The 23,449-nt window shown below is 35.7% G+C and overlaps 1 protein-coding gene and 1 pseudogene across 1 annotated transcript in view; one reads left to right on the top strand and one right to left on the bottom strand.

Annotated features, from left to right (window-relative positions):
- Positions 1-11,705, top strand: part of LOC139151057 (lysosomal alpha-glucosidase-like) — a 32,311-nt gene extending 20,606 nt beyond the window's left edge. Inside the window, exons 7-18 of the mRNA XM_070723584.1 lie at positions 138-269; positions 1,787-1,894; positions 2,886-2,999; positions 3,132-3,216; positions 4,556-4,673; positions 5,140-5,276; positions 5,782-5,954; positions 6,553-6,701; positions 7,331-7,472; positions 7,966-8,179; positions 8,727-8,932; positions 9,583-11,705. Coding sequence (XP_070579685.1) covers positions 138-269; positions 1,787-1,894; positions 2,886-2,999; positions 3,132-3,216; positions 4,556-4,673; positions 5,140-5,276; positions 5,782-5,954; positions 6,553-6,701; positions 7,331-7,472; positions 7,966-8,179; positions 8,727-8,932; positions 9,583-9,645 — 1,641 coding nt within the window. The 3' untranslated portion in view covers positions 9,646-11,705. The remainder of the gene's footprint in view (positions 1-137; positions 270-1,786; positions 1,895-2,885; positions 3,000-3,131; positions 3,217-4,555; positions 4,674-5,139; positions 5,277-5,781; positions 5,955-6,552; positions 6,702-7,330; positions 7,473-7,965; positions 8,180-8,726; positions 8,933-9,582) is intronic.
- An 885-nt stretch (positions 11,706-12,590) lies between these two features.
- The window catches only part of LOC139151058 (xanthine dehydrogenase/oxidase-like), a 111,972-nt pseudogene continuing 101,113 nt past the window's right edge, over positions 12,591-23,449 (bottom strand).

Genomic DNA, 23,449 nt, shown 5'->3' with positions numbered 1-23,449 from the left:
AGACAATTATTTCAAGGTGGCACCTCAACAGTAGCTGGTCAATGCATTCAGTAAGAACATTCAGAGGTACATGTATTTGTAACTTATTAAATTGAGGGTCTTGGAAAATAATTGGATGGCTTTTTCCCACATTTCAGGACGTACAATGGAATGACAATGATTATTCCATAGATCTCAAAGGCTTTACGTTAAACACAACTACATTTGGTGGAATCAAGGAGTTCATAGAAGACCTACATGCAAACGGACAACACTACATTCATATTGTGGTAAGTTTAAATTCACTTTGCGTCATTGCCATGATGTTGTACATTCTGTGAAAGAGGTAAAAACTGAGTTTTGGACCTATTACCTAGTATTGCTTCACACTTGATATACATGTATGTGTATACTCTGAAAAGGGACTCTGCACTGCACTTGCTCCGAAATGAATGAATACGAAAATACTTTGTTCTCTGTCTCTGTTATCTTGCTTTGATGTGTGTATATATACTACGGTATATATATATATATATATATATATATATATATATATATATATATATATATATATATATATATATATATATATATATATATATATATATATATATATATATATATATATATATATATATATATATATATTATATTATATATATATATATATATATATATATATATATATATATATATATATATATATATATATATATATATATATCAAAGCAAGATAACAGAGACAGAGAACAAAGTATTTCATATTCATTCATTTTGGAGTAAGTGCAGATTTACATGGAATTGTAAAGTGAGGTGGTACATGTGGTATGTGGAATTGTGTAGGAGGTATCATGGCCCATTGGTTAGGGTATCAGACTCATAGTTAAAGGATGATGAGTGTGAGACCCAAATGTAGGTATGAAAAACCAAGTTTTGGACCTATTACTAGCACTTCACACTCGATATACATGTATGTGCATACTCTTCGAAATGGGACTCTGCACTTACTCCAAAATGAATGAATATGAAAATACTTTGTTCTCTGTCTCTGTTATCTTGCTTTGATATATATATATATATATATATATATATATATATATATATATATATATATATATATATATATATATATATATATATATATATTATATATATATATATATATATATATATATATATATATATATATATATTATATATATATATATATATATATATATATATCAAAGCAAGATAACAGAGACAGAGAACAAGTATTTTCATATTCATTCATTTTGGAGTAAGTGCAGATTTTACATGGAATTGTAAAGTGAGCTGGTACATGTGGTATGTGGAATTTGTGTAGGAATTGGTAGGGGTAGTGATGTGCCCATTGGTTAGGGTATCAGACTCGTAGTTAACGGATGGTGAGTGTGAGACCCACATGTAGGTATGGACAGAGTGGCAGTTTCACTATCGGGAGATGGATGAGTTCGTGACTTGAGCATGGTGTTATGCACTTCAGCAAGGCACTTTAATCGAATCACTTCATTGTCTACTTAGACTAGAAGATTGGTACTTCATCCTGTGGATGAGCTTTTGCCCTTTGAATGATAGAGTGAATAAAAAAATTGAAAATATGTAAAAGTAACAGTGGCTTGAATGTATATATGTAGACTATATGTACACATATGTTAAGAAACACGGATATTATAAGCAAATGAATTGGTTGTGGCCATGCTTACTTTGGTATGGTACTTTGCCATTTTACCATCTGTGTTGTGTATTTTGCCCAACCAACAAAATGTTTCTGTCATTGTGCCACCAGGATCCCGGAATCAGTAATGCAGAAACTCCCGGAACATATGAACCATATGATCTTGGTAAAAAGATGGATGTCTTCATCAAAATGAATGGTTTGGAATTAGTTGGTCAGGTATGTGATCAATTAAACAGTTTTTACCAGGTGTTATCTCCCATTGATAAATGTAAATTTATATTTAAATGGCTGCCAGGCAGTATGCTTGGTCAAGTCACCTTGGAAATTACAATGTTATTGTGATAAAACATAGAAAGGTTGAAGTTAGCTTGTCTATGGGTGAAAAGTATTTCTCCATAAAGATAATTATTAATTGTGATCATTCAGTAACATGCAATGTGTATTTGAATTCATGTTTGAAATTTGCAACATCGGGAAATTGTGGCATGTTGAAACTAATTCATTTATCTTTGAAATACAGATAAGTCGGTCTTTAGATACTTAGATGAAAGAATATATTTTTAAGAACATGTGTCAGGAAAAAGATGCAAATATCAATTATGTACCAATCTGAAAACATGATAAATAACAAATCAAATTATCAAGGAAAGTGTATATATGTATAAATTTTTTTACTTCCTATTCATATCATCCCAAAATAATGCTCACTAGGTGGACTTTCTTACCCTATACATGTGTCGCGTTTATTTAGTTGCCAATTTTGGTTTTTAAAGGTTACCCATACTTGTATTTCCAGAAAGGCAAATTTAGCTCTAGAATCCCTGGCCACATTAGTATCATTGATCATGTAAAGTAATGAATTACCATCAGAACATATTTTATTTCCAATTGTTCAAAGTTGCTGGCAGAAAAATTCCATGTTCAAACTTGGCACCCGCGAGAACTGTTAGGCTACATTAACGTTTGACAGAGGCATGAAAATGTATGATACGATTTCATGAAAGCACATAAAATACAAATATGCTCAAACTAATTTATATGACACTCACATCGCAATTGTAAACAATGAGTGATAAGCTTTTGAATTTGGATCATGGAACGAAAAAATTTAAAAAATGACAATTTCAATAAACTCTGTTATCTGAACACAAAGAGCATCTCACCATTGTCTGATACAAATTTCTTTCAATGTTCATTCCAATCACAGGTATGGACAAACCAAACTGTTTTCCCGGATTTCACAGCACCTCAAACCCAAGAATGGTGGACAAGCCTGTTTACACAATGGCATCAAAGAGTCCCATTTGATGGTCTGTGGATTGTAAGTTGATCGTCAAATTATTTCATTTAGATTTCAATGTACATCATTATTTGTACTTTACAAAGTTTCAATTAAAAACATCCTTTCTATAGATGCTCTCAGAAATTCACAATCAGCATTGTTTGCCCACAGGATATGAATGAACCAGTGAACTTCCTTAATGGCTCCTGGACTGGTTGCCCTGACAACAAATATGAGAATCCGCCATATACCCCAGGTCTGTCAAGTATTTAAATTCATAACTATGGTGTTATTAAAATTTTGATGTCTCATTCGATAAATAATTGATTTCAGTGGCCCTCTTCATTTGATCCTGAAATCAACATGTACATGATAAGCAGAACACACGTTAGGCTAAGAAAAATAAAAAGTTTGTGTCTCATCCTTGCGAGCGTCAATTCAGACCTGCCGCATCAACCATTTTTTTCTGCTCATGAGGAAATAAAATGTAAAAGAAATTAAATGCAAAAATATGCGACAATAGTGCATAACACAGTTCTGTATAAAACAGAACTGTACAAAAATAACTGACACTAACATTCCATTAAGAACTGCACACATGTGTCACTGTTATATATGTCAAATCTTTCAGAACATTTAAATTTTGTTTACAATTAAGTTAAATTAATAAACACTTCAAGCAGTATGAAGATCAAATAACTGTCTTGCCATGGATCAATCATTTAAGGTTTCAAGACAAGAAATGGATCTTTCGAATGTTACAATTTTCTGTCGATTACTAAGCTCAGAACCCCTGTAAATTATATATTTTCTGAAAGCCAAGATATATGGGAACATTGTGGTAACCACAGTGTCATCATTGTTTATACATTAATTATCACGTGACAAGTAATTTGCATAACCTTTCAAAAATTGGTTTTCCCCATGTTTTGTCTCAATACTTCAAAATATCTGACGCAAACTTGCTAGAATGCAAGCTGTCATAACGCTCTTCCAAAGCGTGTCTCTGAATTTTTATATCTTACTTTGTTTTTGGAGCACAATTTTAAAGAAATCAACTAGTGTTAAATTCACCGCTCTGGAAGTTCTCTGGCATAACAATTGTTTTAGGTTTAAAAAAATTCTGGTATATACTTTGAAAGATTCCAAAGACAGCATGCACTCACACAAATTTCAGCCTTATATCTCAAAGCATTGAAACAAAACATAGGGAAACCGATTTTTGAAAGGTTATGCAAATTACCTGTCACATGATAGTTATGTAAACAATGGTGACACTATGGTAACGAAATAAGCTAGGCTTTCCGAAAATGTATAATTTGCGGGGGTCTAGCTTATTAACCATTACCTTAAAGATCTGCAGCGGAAAAACCCCCAAATGTTTGTGATGTAAAACAGAATATATGGTTACGAAGCATCACTTGAAATTGTTGATATTGGTCGCAAGGATGTAATGGTGTGTTTTTATAATTGAATATAATGGATGTTAAGAAAAGAAATTGGAATATATGATCAGTAGACAAAAAACCAGAAATGATCACCAGACTTGATGAACTACTGTGTAGTAACCATTCAATGTTTTCTTTTCCCTGCAGATGTTGTCGGTGGTAAGCTAAATGCTGAGACTATCTGTGCATCTGCCAGCCAACACGCTTCCCTCCACTATAATGTCCACAGCCTGTACGGTCTCTCAGAAATGAATGCTACACACCGGTAATCTTCTTCTGTCACAATACTAATATTGTATTTTCTTATATCATTTTGTCTTCAGTGTCTTCTGTTCAATTTCTCTGATTTCTAGGAATTGTATTTGTTGACTCTACTAAGTTCATCAGCAGCTATGTATACTTTTATTTCACGGAAATTATTACTTGCGAGGTTGGACTGGATTAGTTGGATCACAACTATTTTCCAACCTCTTACCCACATACTTTGCTGTTTATTGTACTTTCCACTGTATGTATGGTGTTTTTTTGTTGTTGATGTTGTTGTTGTTGTTGTTGATATTGTACTTTCATTTATTTGTTGTGGGAATAAACTAGAACGTGAAGAATGTAAGTGGGTCAATGAACAATACTTCCCCAGACAGAAACAAGCCAACCCTAGGATATACGACAGAAAACAAAATTGATTTACAATATCACCGATAATTGATTTTGGGCTTTGTGTATTCCTACAGGACTATAACAAGCATTACACCAGAAAAGAGGCCATTCATAATATCGAGGTCAACTTACCCTAGTAGTGGTCGCTATGGAGGACATTGGCTTGGAGACAATCACAGCCTTTGGAAGGATTTGTATTATTCCATACCAGGTACATTTTTTGTCCTTTTTTTACTTGATACAATGTAGATGTGACAAAGACAATGCAATGAAATGTGAATACTGACATTGCTCTTGTCATACCCTGCCTCAAAACCAATGGGATATCTAAAGTTTTGTGCATTTGTCAGCCATGAGGGACTGAGATTTTCAGTGACTTAAATCCTCAGAATTTATTAGCCCATCTTTAGATATTCTGTGAACTAACAAAGTTCAAAGCTCGGCAAGAAAAAATTGACGAAAGTTATTTAACATTGATACATGTAGCACCTGAGGTTCAGTTGGTGCAGTCGTCATATGAAAATGGTATGGTTTCCTTAGGGGGCCCCTCCCATAAAAGAATTATGCTGATTTGTGGAAGTGTTCACGAGGGCCCAGCATGCTTCAGTCATGTCGTAGACGGTTGCTTTTTCTGCACCTCATTTGGTAAGGAGATTGTTGTGTTTACAGCTGGCCTTACCAGCATATTGTCACTGTCTTTTTCTCTCCAATTACAGGCATTTTGACTTTCAATCTGTTTGGCATCCCCCTGGTCGGTGCAGATATCTGTGGCTTCCACTTCAATGCATCGGAGCCGCTGTGTCAGCGATGGCACCAGCTTGGAGCTTTCTATCCATTCTCTAGGAACCACAACTCTTTGAATTACGAAGGCACAGATTATAAATGCAAGGTTTGTGCATTTCCACACCATAGGACAAAGAGTCATATTTTAAACTTGTCTCATTCAAATCTTCATTGATATGAAAAATATGTGTACCACAAGACAGCGATACAATCTGGTATGTTCTGACATGTCACCAATTTTGACAGCTCTCAAAAGCATATTGCTTTGCATTGTTGCACTGTTTAATTATTCATGGTGTACTAAATGCATTTCTTTCTATCGTACTTCATATTTGGATGATGCAAACTTTGTTGACTTTCATAAGACAGTTTAAGATGAAACCCAAAATTAGAAGGAAAGGTAAACAATCAAAACTATTTGAAAATGTGTACAGGAGTAATCCATACATGCATTCCCAAACGTGTTTTTGAACACCCTCTAAATGGATGTTCCCATTTGTACTTCATGCATGTGATTCCCATAGAGTTCATAGATCATTCCTATTTCAACTGTGCCCCATGCTATTCAGAAGTAGCTGTATTTGATACTAATAAACTGTACAAGCTGCATTTTCGAACCTGACTCCTGATGTTTTGCAAGATATATTTTCTGTTTCATGGATGGATTTGAACGGTTTTTCACTAGTTTGTTTTCGTTTCAACAGGATCAAGATCCCACAGCGTTTAGTCCAGAAATGCAAGATTCCACAAGGAAAGCTCTGTTGTTGAGATACTCTCTACTGCCGTACCTCTACACTCTGTTCCACAAAAGTCATGTCAATGGAAGCACTGTTGCAAGGCCGTTGTTCTTTGAGTAAGCTTGGAAGTTTGCTTGTGCCCATTAAGGGCTGGGAGGTGGTACATTATTGCTATTATTATGTAGATTTTGCAGTGCCAATGAATTTGTTGATTTAGAAAACATCGGGGGGGGGGGGGGGGGGGGGGGGGCACAATACTTGGTAATCAGATACATTAACAGTAATGATCGGAGTGATGATGTCACAAATTTCCCAAGTATTGACAAGGCTGTAAAAAAACAGATAAATGAACACTATATTAATGCTACCCCCAACAGTGTGATATGTACCGGTACTCTGAGCTAGGCACATGAGTGTATGTATACAGTGATTTTTCAACGTTGTATGTACTAAGTTCACCGAGCTCCCCTGAATGTACAGAAAACTGATAATTGCCATCAAAAGTTTCTCGACTTTCAAATACTTGTGCGTTAACTTTTTGCAAATATTCTGATAGGGATACTTTGATATTTTGGGACCGAACTGTCAGGCTTGTTTGATAATGTGTCCTCCAATCGTATGTTGGCAATTATTTACTGTTCTCAACTAACTTTAAAGATTCCATTCATACCCAGCAGCTCCACAGGCATCCTTGAGCACTATGTATTCATTCTTCATTCAAGTTCAAAAACTGTTTGCATTTCAGATTTCCAAATGATCCCCAAGCGCTGGCTGTGGATCGACAGTTTCTATGGGGACCAGCGTTGCTCATCACTCCTGTTTTAGAGGAAGGTCAAGTTGAGGTGACAGGCTACTTCACAAATCACAGTTGGTATGACTATTTCACGGTGAGTGTGAACTCTTATCTGTGTTTCCAGGTTGCCGAGTGCACCTCTGGTCAAGCTGGTCCAAAATTTAGCAGCTGTACATTTTTTTCTTTTAAGCTAGAACACGCCTCCGGATAGATATTCAGGCCCATAAATATTTTTAATACTTTACTGGTATACTGCTAATTTGAACTAATGTTGAATGTTGTGGAGTAGAGGAAGGTTGTAATTTCTTGTTTTTTAGAAAATAGAAAATTCAATCTCCCGGCTCTCCTGCCTCCTCCCCTGCTCCCCCCTCTCCTCGAAGTTAGAGGCTGAACCAGGACTGGTGCCAGAGTGCTTTCTGAGACAACTGGAAATCAAAGACTGTGGTCCCAGTTGGAGGTTTGAGCTACCCATACATGTACCGGTACATGTACATACCTGGATATGCACATGCCAATAATGTACATGTATTCTTTCAACAGTTGATCACTATTATTGAAGTTGGCTTTCATTTTCTCTCACTCATTAGGGTGAAAGACTTCCAGAGACTGGCAAGCATATCAACCTGCTGACGCCAATGGACAAAATCAACCTTCACATTCAAGGGGGTTATGTGATACCAGGGCAATTTCCCAGCACCACCACCGTGGCTAGCCGTCAGAACAAGTTTACACTGACCGTTGCGTTGTGCGCCAAGGGACTGGCAGACGGAGATCTTTACTGGGACGACGGAGAAAGCATGGGTGTGTGCAACTTTGAAATATGACTTCTTTTTCCACTCAGTTTATGCATAGATATGCGTGTATGTAGCAGTGGAAGCTGAGCAGTGTCCGTTCACTCATATGTGTTTTAAGTCTGTCTGTTTGTATATCTGTCTGTCTGTCTTTCTGTTTGTCTGTCAACTGCAAAAACTCCGCCACCAGAATATTCATGTAAGGTTTTACTTCACAGATATTTACACCAGTGACCACTCAATTATTGATTAAGCCCACTTGATGCAGTCAGAAATTGTGCTTAATGTAAGACATCGAGAATGTGCCAAGGGACAGATATTCTGAGTCCCAAATTTCTACAGCACTTTGCTGGTATTGTATACAATTATATATATATATATATATATATATATATATATATATATATATATATATATATATTTATATATATATATATATATATATATATATATATGATCTCGTATCATAATTGATATCTTGGGTTGAGTTGTACACCACTGTCATACAGATATTGTAAAAATTTACCTCTATGTCATCTAATATCATATTTTAACAGGTACATTTGAAAGGGGTGACTATCTTTATGTTGAGTTCAATGCCAATACAAATAGTCTAGTGTCCAGAATACTCCACGCTGCGTACAATGGTAAAGAGAGAGATAATCTTGACCTTGGCTTTGTGAGAGTTTTTAGTGTCCCAGTGAGGCCAACAACAGTGACAGCCAATGGGAAAGAAGCTAAATTTGAGTACACAGACCAAAAGGTAAGTAGTTAATGTGTATATTTTATCGTGAGGTCAACAGTCCCCCTGACCAACTTCAAAGATTAATTATTTGTTACAAATATATACACTAGCCACAGAAATCTTTGCAGTGGGAATGAGAAGCGATGGTTAGAAGTCATCGACCTTTGAACCATTGACATGGCTTTCTGCCCCTAATCTCATCAATCACGCTGTACATTACTAATGATGAATGGACAATGTTACCTGTGTCTACAGATCTTCAATCTTGCTGTAGATACAGTACATGCACTGCATACAGGAGTGTTTTTAAAAGATTTTGGACCATATCAACCACAAGCAAAGGTGGAGCAGAGAGACTACTAACTAAGCAACACAAGTTGCAAGATGTATCCGTATCAAATGCTGTATGCAATCGATGGAAACCTGAATTAAACATTTAGCCTCATTCTCAGAGTCACTTTTTACTCCAAAATACTGTAAATGTGAACTTAATACCGGTAGTTGTGATTCCACACCAAAGATCATTTTTTGTTTTTCGTGTATAATAAACTGAGAATTTTCCAACTTCAAATTAATACATAAAAGGCTGAACAGTGAGAAATGCTTTGTGATATGGTAAATGTGACCATTCAAATTGCTTTCTTCTTTGTCCTAAATTTCTGTTGCAGGTTTTGCAAATATCTGATTTACAACTATCGCTGCTCCAACCAATCGACATCCAGTGGAGATAGCATCTACAATCGATCAACTCAACTTTTGATCAGACCCTGGTGTGTACACTTGTCCTTGGTTCAACCTATATAAAAATTCAGTCTCGTGAAAACTTTTAAGGATGTCTGAAAGTCACAGTGTAACTTTCCCCAATAGTTTTTACACTATGCAGTGTCTCTGGAAGATGAATGATTACCATTTGCTGTCTTTCATGGAGTTTATCGACGGCATAATTTAAAAATGCAACATCTGTGTGACTGTCAGGAGTCTGGTGTGCTTCTTTTTTTAGCAGTTGATATTGAACTATGTATTTGTACAGGGAACACCTTAACAAGTAGGGATACGGGAGACAATTAGTGAATTAATTATTACCTTTGACCCCAACTATTACCTTTGACCCCGACTATTCTTTGTAGAAGTCCAACATTGCCATAGAGGATATCAGAGATGTATCAAAAGAAGGCAGTGAAAGGGCTTGAAAAGTAAACTTCTCTGTACATGTATATTTGTGAAGAGCCCAACATGTCCAGCAATCTTGTTAGAGTGACATGTTGGAATAGAGAGAGGGGTTAGACAGTTTAATTTGGTGTTCATTAGTTGCAGAAGCCCATTGTTGCCATTTGTGTGTGTTAAATAAACAATAACAAAAAGGATTTTAAGGTGTCCTCACCCAAAACTACATGTATGTGTACACATTCATAGCAGTGCTACTTTCTTGATTTTGGTTTTGAAATGGTTGGCAAATGAATGTGTTTCCACAGATTTTGTTTTTTTTCATGGTGACATGGTAATTGATTTACCATGTTAATAATGCACCTTTAATATTCACATGTTTCTTGAGATACAGCATCTAAGCCTCCTTCTGATGAACACACATGAAAGCAACCTAGCTTCAATCACATTGGCACGGAAGTATGAGGAGTTATAGATATATGAGAATCAATCAGAGATTACATGTGTATGATGTGGTGCATTTTTGTCAAAAATTTTACTCTTTTGTAAATTTTGAAGAGGATTAGCTTTACATTTACGTTTTTCAGCAATGTGATATATCCTCTAAAAATGACTGTTGCTTTCTTTCCTGGATATATGCAGTTCATATTGATTATTAATTAAAAACAATTTGAGTAATGCTCATATATTTTGCTCTGAAACAGAGATTAATTAGCTTAATTATTTTCATTGGAAATGCAACAGTAAAATGCTGTATAATTTACTTGTTCCTCTTTCACAGTACTAGTACTATCATGGACTAGAGCTGAATTCAACAACTCAAAAAACTTTGCATATACCTTGGCAGTAAAAAAATTCATGGTTCTAGACTGCAGCTGTGCAGTTGAAAATGTACTTTTAAGAGGAGATTTTAAGCAGATATTTTTCTTACACAATATTGCAGATGGGACATATTGTTAGGATTTTACTTTTGATGCATTTCTTATAAATCTCTGTGCACCTGTTGTTTTTTCTGCAAAAAATATTTTCTCCCCACAGATTCTGAATATTGAAAAAAACAGTTCACTTTTTATTTCTTTTTGATGTAAGCAGGCTTTAGAGTAGAACTACCAGTAGTATGTTTATTACATTGTGTTGCTCTACTCTAAGACGTTATCTTTGGTACATATATAAATCTAGCAAAATGTGGTCTATGCTGTGTGCTCAGGATCTGCAATTTTCACCATGAGTCTCTGAAACCATGATTGAAGACAAGAGGAAAGCTCATCATAGTTAATAGATCAGTCATTACAACCCACTTAAAATTGATTTAACAGAGAGCACATGTATCAAAAATTTTTCTGATAATCGATCGATGCTGTCTTCAAACTTAGTACAATCAATACTTAGTGATGTACACTGTCATATAAAGTATATCAGAGTACATTTATGTTGTTATGTCATAACTACATGTAGCTGTGTGAACAAAGTATGTTCTAAAACGCTCAGAATAGGGGAGCTCAATTCAGAGAAAAAGCAAAAAATGTTGTAAATCTTTTTTTGTCTGAAAATATTTAATATAATTAGAAATTAAAATAATGACATTGAAATTGATTTTCAAATAAAAAGCGTGGCTTTAGAGTACAAACTGTCTGAGCATATGCACTTTTACATGTATGTTTGAATAATATTTGTCTAATCGGTGATTGTGATTATGGATATGATATACTACATGACGTGGGCAGATATGTACATGATAGATATCACAGGACATGCTACAGATAAATTCTATGAGATATCAAGTAACTCTTTGAGAATACAAAAGCAGACATGAAGAAAAACGAAAAACGTGTGAACTACACAATCTTATGTTGACAAATGATTCCAAGTCTGAACTAGAATTAAGTATATATACCATCGTCTGCGCGTACTGGTAGTTAGTTCGACTACTATCTCCCACCAACTCTTATTTCAGTGAGTATCAGGCTGCCAAGACAAGATTTTGATATACCTAGCAATAAAACCTTGATATTTCCATCCGTATATAGAGCTGTTCACAGTTGACGTCATTGTTTTCCATTAATATGCAAAAATAAATATTTGTCTGCATTTTTAGAATATATTTTTGAAAATTATGCATGCAAGAATGATGAAAATATATCTTAGCTGGCGACTGCTAGTGTAACAATGAATTCTAAAAGACATGTTCATGACTCAAGAGTGCAAGCTGCAAAAACAGTTACACATGCAATAATGATAAAATTTGTCTGCATTTTTAGCAGCAATGTCCGGTGTCGCGTGTGTACAGCTATATTTAGTAACAAACATGAAACCATGAACAGTGTTATTCCAATTCTTGTTGAAGGCCCTTAAAATGTAACAATCTCCAGAACCAGTTTTCACTAAAATTGTTAAATGGTGTTAAATTTTTTGAATTATAAGCAGCATGTGCCATTTTCTAAGCATAGGTTTGCCCTTTTGAAAATCTACAATCTGTTTTTTTTTTTGAAAGGAAAAACTACACGCGCACAGATTTTTTCTTTGCACATTCTTTATTTTCCGCAGAAAATGTATACATATCCAAATATTTTTTTTCTAAATCACCAAAAATGCATATATGTCTTTTAGCAAAATAACAACTTTCTGAGACTCAGCTCTTTGATACTACTCATTTCTTATAAATGTTAAAGGATAAAATTATCTTCAATATCTTCACGATTATTAGTAATAACCATGATATTAAATTTGACAGCCTTCTTCAATATCCTCTGATCACGTCTGCTGAATTTAATTCAACTGCTTGTTTTTACATCTTACTTATTCTGTGAAACTCTGCCAGCTGAATATTATTTTATTTCCAATTATAAAGTCCCCAAATCTGTGTTTGTACTAAATATCATGAACATGGTAAAGTTTACATAGAGGAGATACAATTTTTTGAAGTGTATTACATTTTCTTTGAGAGGATTAGAACGTTCAAGCAAACAAATTTGAAAACTGGCACAATTCAAAGGATCCAATTTTCTATACGGAATAAGCAACTTATTGATACGTATAGGCAAGGTTAAATATTTATGATCATTCACTTCAACTCAGAAATAATCTTTGATCTCGGGTGCAACCACCTATGGAGGTTATCAAAATGTAAACTGTTACCAGATAACGACATTACTGGTACTCATTCACGTTGTTATACTGTGCACGTGGCATTCACGCGAACCTCTCTCAACCAAAGCACCCTATGGTCTCACAAAAAACTTCGGGCCAGTATATGGCGATGATCCCTGTAAATCACAAAACAAAAGTCAAAGTAAGACTATGATTGCACCGGGTGTCGTATATGGTACTTTTAAAGGTGACGAATATGGTGAAATCCATAATCGAGGTAATCGATTCAAAGAAAACTAAAGACGATTGGAACTATTTTGGATAGTTGGATGGTGAAGTAATGTCGATTTAATTTGCAAATGTAATCTCATCTGCTTTTCTTTTCATATTACACACTTGTTTTTATGAGTAATTTGCGATATTGCAACATTCGGCTCTATGGCACCTAACACTTTTGAGAAATTTGAAAAATATGAAAATCCAATTATCCCAAATTAGTTCCAATCGTGTTACTAGTAAAAGTGAAAGACAATTTCAAAATTGAATGGGTGAATGGCGTGTAGAAACACGTGAAAATAACGGAAACAGGAGTTGTGTCGACTTTTACCGTAGGCACAAAAATATACATGAGCAAAAGTAATCATTATTTACTCAAAATAGAAAAAACAGTCATTCCTCAGAATCTGGACCTCAATATGAAATCAATGTGGCTGGCGTTTTAGTGAATATGTTTTGACCAAAAATTGGATAATGGGAACAGTTATAAAAATTTCACACTCAATTTCGTAGATATACAAATCTTCAAAGCTCCCACTTCGGATTGGTTGTGGGCAAAATATATATTTTGTAATTAGATTTTTTCATTTTTAGCTGCTTCAATGAAATACGTCTTGTTGCAGTAAGTTTAAACATCGTAGAAACAATGTTATATGTGTACATGATGAAAAGGGCGTTACGTTAGATGATCTCAAAAGAAGTATTGAACAAGAATGCCGCGGCTTGGTAGAATCTACTGTGTCTTGAAGCTTAAAGACCAACTATGAAAGAGATCAGAGATCCGATCTCACAGTTTTCTCCTCTCCTAAGTGTTACTACATCCTCGAAAATATTTCTAGAATAAAATGATCTGAACTTTTTAAGGTCTTATTAAACACGTCGGAACTGTATGACCTTATGGGATCTGATTGGCACGAAACGACAGTTTTCAAAAAAATGTTCGCATGATGAACTACACCAGCGTAAAGGTCACGTTGCTGTTCTTACTAACATAATATACCCAAATAAGCCATACAACTTGTTTGATTAATAAGAGGAAATCGGACGGAGTATCGGAAGAAATTCATAGCATATCGGAAAAAAATAAAGAATATAATCCCTGAAACTATATAATAGGCGTAGAGAATTCTGTGTTGTGTGTAAATATCGATATACAACACCTACTGTTGGTCGCAACAAGTATCTTTTCAAATTTCTGGCATGGACTTTACATGACTTCCAATGTTAGTTTAGTACAATATAGACACAATATGCATAGTATGCACCAAAATTTACTGAAAGTATCGACAAGAAGCTACACTCGAATCTTAACCCACTACATATATACGATTATCGCAAACACAAAACTGCACATCTAGTCATGCAATAACTTGAAGTGATTTATGTAATCAGCTATCGGCGAAAGTATTGATGCGAGTACATGAGCCTTACGTGCAATTACTAATTGTACCAGGAAATGAGCAAACTTTATGATCAGGTAAAATGCAGTTTGATTCTGCTGAATGCGACACAGATGTTGTGGTGACGCAAAGAACACGTTCATGAAATATAACGTGCTGCAAAATATCTTTGATTTTCGAGAAGTTCCGCATCAGATCAACAAATCAGCAAATCTGCGCCGACTCACCTTCTGAATGAAGTCATCAGCACACGCCAGTCTTATTCGTTCTGGCGTTGCTGGGCTGTCCAATCGGAAAGGCCCACTGAGTCCAGCATCGGCCCGAGCTGATCCGATAGCATCCTTTATTGCAAGGAAAACTGCAAAACTTAGATGAACTGGCGGTTCCCCTACGCCCTGTTTTACCAGTTTTGATAAAAAACAGGAAAGGAAAAATTGAGGAATATTTTGAGAAGAGTAACATAACGGGTGGTAGGTAAATCACGGGTCCAGAAACAAAAAAATTATGTAACATTTGACAACAGATAAAGAAACTGGCAATCGTTCCCTCTTTATTCACCACCCAACTATTGGATAATATATATTTGTACAGAATAAATACGAGAAAATATTACCTGAATTACCGTTGATGTTCTTGCTTAGTCAGAAATCTTAAATCTTAAGAACCACTTCGACTACTTGATTTCATAAAATTCCATTGTAACCATCAGTTCCTACCTTAGCTGAATAAAGTCCAACTTCACACGGTGCAGCTTTCAACAAAGTTACATTAAGCTGACTTGGAATGTCATCAACCCTAGGGATTCTGTACATCCCTGGACCTTTTGTCAACAGCTTGCCGTCAGTGGAGTAGCGCAGCTCTTCACATACATACAAGCCATAGCCCTGTAGAAAACCTCCTTCAATCTGAGAAGACATGTTTAAATTATTAAGTACCGGTAACTGACTCTAGCAGACTAGTTCGAGTCAACGCAATTAGACGTTTGATGATTTCGAAAGATCACTCTAAAACATGAGGTAGAATGCGCCTCGGGGACAGATATTCGGACTCTGTAACTTTTACATTTCTTTTCTGATCAACCACCTATGAGGACTCATTTTAAAGCTCTTGGTGTAAGAATATCTTCTACCTTGTTAGTTTTTGGAAAACCGAAAATTGTATTTTTCTCCACAGTGTTAACACAGGGACAGCGGCAATTTTGATTTCCATATATAGGTAAATTTTGGGCAATTTGTTTCTCTTGTGCCAAAAATTTGAACTATGACCCTGATTTTAATTCTTGATTTCGAAAGAGGATGGTTTAAAATTTGCTTAGAGAAAATTTGACAAAAGCTTAAGTTTTTCATTTTCGAGGCGCATACTACACGTCTATGTGTTTCACGTGTTTTTGTGCACTGCGTAGATTATCTGACCTATCTGCGTTTTGTCATCTAATTAAATGACTAAACAATTTACCTCAAGGAAGATCTTGACATCGACAAAATAGATTGTGTTTCTTACGCATTCTGCAATTATTTAATGAATACTCTCCGTGATGGATATTTGTTTCATTTTCTAATTTCAAAGATTTTAAGGGTCTTGCAAAATGCCGAAATGCCTAATGTGCTAAATGTTTCTACACTAAGCTCACCCAATGCGACGAAGGTAGTTAGAACTATGTTGGCATTATAGTGTTATGTTTAAGGATGGGTGAAATTTACCTGTCCGATATCCAAAGCGGGGTTCAGACTTTCTCCAGCATCCATGACTATGTCGGTTCGCCTCAACTGGTGATCTCCTGTCAGACAGTCTAACTCCACTTCACAGCAGGCTGTGCCGTAACTAGAGTAATACCCACCTCGACCTTCCTTTGGATTGTCCCAATTGTAAAATATATCACCAGGATACCTAGGAACATTTAAGTCACATACTGTTACAATTCGAACTTTTATTAGTAGATTATTGAGATGACATTTTAGTTAATGTTGGGATTCTCGTTATTCTGTTGGTCTTTCACAAATTTCATGAAGCTTACTTTTTTATAATTAAGGCGGCTTTAGAGGTAGTCAGTTGAAAAAGGTTGCAGTGCTCGCCACATAGTTGAAGAGTGGTACAGATCTCAATTGCTTTTTACAAAATTACAGTTGTGTTTGATTAGCAAGTTCTGCATTTTTCTATTTTGATTCATCGTTTTGCTGTGAGATGGCTACAGCTAATTAATGCACATAGCATTTTTAAACATACACAATCAGACAGTACAGTCTATATACACCTATACCAAAGGATTCTCCAGGAAATGTATTAAACGTATAATTCCCATAACTTTTTTTATGTGGACTTTCAGGGTTATGAACATATTAACGGTCCACCATCAGGTGTTTTCCTCGGATACATGCAGTCTTTGCGCAATGGCAATGACACTTACTTGAAAAATCCTGATGCAGACAGACTGATCCTATTCATGTATGCAGCGTTTACCTAATGCATGTAATAAAAAGTAAGAACAAAAACTGTAGCCTGGAAAATAACACCACAAAGTTTGATAACTATATACCTGACCTCAACCACTATAATTATAGCTGTTGGTATGTTCGGAGAAAACTCTACCTTACCCAGTCTTCCCATGATCCTTTAGGATTCTCGTTGATAAATTGCTCAAGTCTTTTCATCAGAGTCTCGCAAGCCACCTGCAAAAGTGCCATGAAAAAGAAAATTGAGATAATGTTTGGAGGCCAACCTAAGGTAGCGTCTTCCGACGTCACAAGATTGGCAACTTTATATGGAACAACCCATTTCATAAAGTATCTTTGAATATCTGTTATTGCCATTTGTTTAGAAACGTTAAGCAGAGATAGCTACTTACTAATTTCCTTGAAAATTAAGATACATTGTCATCTTGTCAGTTCCTTCCAATAGCCTTTGTTTACACATATTTGCATTTTTTTCTGACGTGATTCATCTTTAAACAATCAAAATCAAACACACGACTATTCTAGCCCGCCAAAACCGGCTATATCACAGCCTGAATTAATCCTTCACTTTAGTATATGTATAGCGTATGTGTAAGTGTATGTATGCAACACAGTGTATGCGTATACTCAGAGTTCATCGCTCACCACTTGAACTGATTGTCACTTATCCCCCTTCATACATTTCGTTATTGTAACAGTAGTACATCGTAGCTGTAGTAATAAAGTTTGAAGAAATAGAGCAGCCCTCTCTGTCTCCATCACTTAAAATCAAAAGCTCCTGCTTCACAAACAATCCACACACCATTTAATAATAATCGGCAATTTTGACAAATTTTGTAAAAGCATTATATTTACATGTGAGTATACCATTTTCATGAATGTAAAACTCCCGCTCTGTTTTGAAAAATATTTGCACTTAACTAATAAAATTAGAAATATTTGTATAATTTTGATGGCCACCATGTAATACAAACGATAAACTAGATACCATTTTTTTATTTACAAATTTAAATACCTCTGAACGGTGAGATTTATGAATATTCACACTATTAATATTATCTGAAAGGGGAAGTTCACCAAGGAAGATTTTCTCATATGTGCTAGCTTTGTGGCCATTTACCCAGGAAAAACTAATTTCGCCATTTATAACTCGCAAGATTTTTTACAAAAAAACGATAAAAATAGTACAGGAAGTTGCCATGTAATTTGAATCATGGGAAAAAAGCTCCAAGCTTGGAGTTTGCATAATGTGATATGGAAGGGACCATTTCCTGACGGATATGGCCCCCACATTGTCCACTCACAGTAACACAATAGTAAACAGCAACACAAAATCTGACAGTGGACAGTTTATTATAAGTGAATCATCGTCTATGCAAGGATACTCAGTATAAACAAAAGTTATGTAAATACGCACAGCCTGGTTTAAGCATAGGTGAGTGGACGATGCCATACCCATGGGAAAATGGTCCCTTCCATATCACATTATGCAAGCTCCAAGTTTGGCGCTTTTTTCCATGATTCAAATTACATGGGCAACTTCCTGTACTATTTCTATCGGTTTTTGTAAAAAATCTTGCGAGTTATAAATGGCGAAAATAGCTTTTCCAGGGTAAAATCATCCTTGGTGAACTTCCCCTTTAAGAAATTGTCAATTTAAGAAAAGTGTAATTTCGATGGCACAAATCAGATGCCATGGAAACATACATTCACAAAGTGGATGCCATATTTCAAATCAGAAACATTAAATTCCTTTTTGATGCAAGTTTGATGAATATTCAGGTTCCTTTATTATGATTTGAAGAAAGTTGCAATTCGGGCAGCCAAAACGGTTTCCATGGTAACATTTGCCATCTAAATGATGGCATTTTTGATTTCACCTGCTTATTATTGAGCATCAGACCTATTATTATTCGCGTTTTTCATTTCTATATAATAGTTTTCTTAATCATTTGTATTAAAATCGCCTTACTTTAACTGCACCTCCGAACAAATCTGTTCCCGATGATGCAGCTGTTAGTACCGAATTTGGTATTTTGTCCGTGCTGGTCTCGTTGATGTGGATTCGCACTATTGGTATGCACAGAATACGACTGGCAATCTGTTGTGTTTTGGTGTACAAACCCTGGCCCATGTCTCTATTCCACCATGTGTTATCAACACAGAACCGTCTAGATAGATATGTACCAGAGCTGTAGCCTGATTGGATAGGAGTGGATGAAACTCATAAGTGCAAAGGTTAGGAACCCCATGACGGGTTTCAAATATAAAAAAGTTGGTGTTTCCATGGTGTTGCCATAATTGAGGATAGGATAACGACTCAAAAACTACCGTATACTGTAACCTATTAAAGTACTTCATATGTTCAAGAAAATACCTATTTGCAGTGAAAACACAATTTAGCTAAATGATGGTATGTGATTTTACGTATTGTGGTGCAACATTCACTTGAGCTAAACCTGCGGCTTTAACTTTAAATAATTTCCGTGATGTTTCCTACTCGTGTAATCATGCGGTTGAGATCATTTTCAGACTTTACCCAGAATGCACCGTCTTGTCGATTTGTGAGATCTGCTAGGTCGATACTGAGCCTAGGCATGGTATATATAGCAGCAACAATTAAAAAAACATGCACTCTGCTGCTTTTCTTTACTTTGCTCTTCGAATGGCTTAGATTCGCCATGAGTTCAGCAAGTTCATCTCGATTATTTGGTTTTTAGCGTCACAATCACCGGAAAAGTTTGTACATGTCTTCACATTAAGCTATACCATACATCTTTTCGTAGAATTTACCGAGAAAGTTTCAGTTGGTATTATTTAACGAGAAATCATGCATATAAACGATGAATCTGTTTTATGACGGAGTCATCTAACGTCTTCGAATTTGGCTGTAAAGTAGTACCAAAATAGTACTTCATTAAAAAAGCAACAGATTCATTACCTGATTCAAAAAGGGTATTTGTATTCCCATCTCTCTTTTTGTCGGTATAATAGCTAAACCCCTTTTCTTCCAACGATTGGTACTGAAAATGTCATGTAGAGTTTCAAAAATTATAAAGATGGCATCTTGAATTGCTATGTAATGGCGACTGATGTAGCATTGAGTTTCGCAATGTTATTTAAAGGAATTGGCAAATTGTTAAACGATCTCAAAGTTCTGAACACCGTTAATCAACAACTTAATCACATATAACAAACTTATATTCAGCTATAAATATTTAAATGATACGGTATCACCAAGAACTATAAAGGGTATGTTTCCGAAATTATGGATAAAAATAGATGTGAACACAGCCAGCCTGGTATGAAATACCTGTTGAAAATGTCAATCTCCTTTCTCCGCTGGTGGAAATCACTAGATTTTAGACAATTATCCAAACATCTTCTGAAGTTCCCTATGTCTGAAACCTCCTGACCTAAATTATTGAGATCTCCCTCTTTGTGCAAATTAATATCCCGAATCTGTAAAATGAAATAAAATGGACTGCATTAATGCATTCATTCATTCATTCACTTAGTCAGTTATTCTCCCCTCTTTCCGTCATGTCTGTGCAAGGTATGTATGTCTGTATGTATGTGTGTGTGTATGTATGAATGACAGGTTTTTTACCCGTACATTTATTTACTTATGCAAAACAGGAACATGACATTTCAAGAAATTATTAGCTGGTAAGATAATCCTATAAAGCATTTCACCATTCTACTCATAGATTTCGATATTAAAAAATACTTGGTTCGTCATAAGCCATAAGGTTGCATTTACAAAACGTCTGGAAGGTGAATTGACGGGGTATTTGAAAATATCAACGGGGTTTAGTCAGCATTATTAGTGTTTCAATTTGAATTCAAGTCGGGACTAGAATTCTCTGTCGAAATTAACAATGATCACGGTCTTCAAAAACATGCAGAAAATCGTACCAAGTAGACCATTGTTATTCTAGCTTGGTGTGAGGAGTGGAACTAGAAACTGCAGTCGATACACAGAAAAAAAGTAGTGAAAAATTAGCCAAAGGTATAGCTGAAGTCCATTTTATAGAATTATTTTGATTAGCTTTACTTTTCCTGACAGGTGAGGGAAGTCACCCTGATTCCAAACATTTTTTATGTGATTGCCGTTCTTTTTTACTGTTTTACAAGATGAGGTTTTCTTGTAAGACAAAATATGTAAACCAGCGCTCTACTTCCCTGAAAAACACATACCACACAATACACCCCTACACAACAAAACAAACACAAACACACACATCCCAAAAATCTGTCCGTTGCAAAAATAGGTCAGTTTTATTTTGAGGGTGAATTTCAAAATAATAACATAATAGAAGGGAATTTGAACGCGATTTGAGTTTGTTGGGGGAAGCATTTGAAAACATCAGAGACCTTTTCAAGTCTACCGCCCCTGACGTGTTTATGAATGCATCCTTACAGGATATATAAGAATATACTATGCTCAAAAATTAGGACTTGTTTATAACTAGGTTGACATGTTTAAATGATTAAATTACACAACAAACCTTCTCTGGGGCGATTCCCAGTTTTCTAGCAAGTGGTCCATGACCATTTCAATGACAGCGACACCTTTTGGTGTACCTGCACCCCTCATCGGATTACAGGATGAGATGTTGGTCTTGCATACTTTTGATGTCATTTTGAAGGCGGGGAACTTGTAGGAGTGTACTAACTGCATCAGAGCTTTTCCAGCGAGCTGTGGAAGTGGTAATGATAATTATGAAGCATGTCACCAAGACTAGGCTAGTTACAAGTTTTCTCCACACTATTCATCACTTTCAGTGTTCTGATTTCATCATCGCCGTCACCACCACCACCACTGTTGTCATCATCATCATCATCATCATCATCATCATCATCATCATTGTCGTCGTCGCCATCATCATGTCCTCGTTTGGCATATAAAAACAACGTTTGATATTTTTTGCAAATACAGTTTTAACTTAAAGTTATCAATATTTTGATGACAAAAATCAGAAGAAGCATCGGACTGTTAAGTGCTGTTGTTCTACTGTTCAGAACAGTGAAACAATATCTTACAAGGATTGACTGTGTCTCTGTGCAACCACCATTCATTACCAGTTCCACATCAATCGCTTTAAGAAGCCAATCATGACTGCAACCCACTTTGTACTTGGCCAACGCAGAATGTCTGGTACCAGTGAACTGCATATCTTCATCACGTACAAGCATGAGACGCACTGGATTCTGAACTCTGAAAGTTTCAGAAAATAAACTTATGGTATCTTTTTCCAACAGTGTATAGGAATTCCCATGGGCACTAACTGTGCTCCCTTACTTGCCGACTTATTTCTGTTCTCATACGAGGCAGAATTTATCCAGAACCTTATCAAGCAGAGAATGGTCTCTATAGCTCGAACTTTCAACCATACATTTAGAAACATAGACGATTTTATTTCATTGAATAACTCTGAATTCAGTAAATATCTCGCTATGATTTATCCTCGAGAATTGGAAATTAAAGAAACTACAGAAACGGCCTCTTCTGCTTCATATCTGGACATTTTGCTTGAATTTGACTCTAATGGTCACCTTTCTACTAGGCTATATGACAAGAGAGATGATTTCAACTTTAGTATAATTAATTTTCCACACCTCATCAGTAATATTCCACTGTCACCTGCTTATGGGGTATACATTTCCCAGCTTATTCGATATGCAAGAGCATGCAGTTCATATGGTGATTTTGTAGAGAGACATGGCCATCTCTCTTTCAAACTGTTAAATCAAGGTTACACCAGAGCAAGACTTGTCTCTACATTCAAACGCTTTTTTGGCAGGTATCGCAAGCTGGTTGATAAATACGATATCTCTCTTCGACAAATGATCACTGATGGCATCAGTGACATGGGGCCTTAGTTAGTGACCACTACCTATCTGACTTACAGATTGATATATGGCGGGTGCCACATGTGGGGCAGGATGCGCTTACTATTTTCGAAAACACCTGACATCACTTCTTGGTCTTTTGGCCAGAGGTCCATATATCTTTCTTCCATGAATTTGACTTTGTGTGTACCGTCTATTTGCTGTCTGTTCTGTGCTGTTATGTGTCTATGTTTACAACTATTGTCTTACAAATTTTTGACCTAGTGTTATTGGATTATGGAATTGGTATGATTGCGATTATT

This window comes from Ptychodera flava, chromosome 15 (genome assembly GCF_041260155.1).
Source record: "Ptychodera flava strain L36383 chromosome 15, AS_Pfla_20210202, whole genome shotgun sequence".
Lineage (NCBI taxonomy): Eukaryota > Metazoa > Hemichordata > Enteropneusta > Ptychoderidae > Ptychodera > Ptychodera flava.
This window is presented reverse-complemented; position numbering and strand designations above follow the sequence as displayed.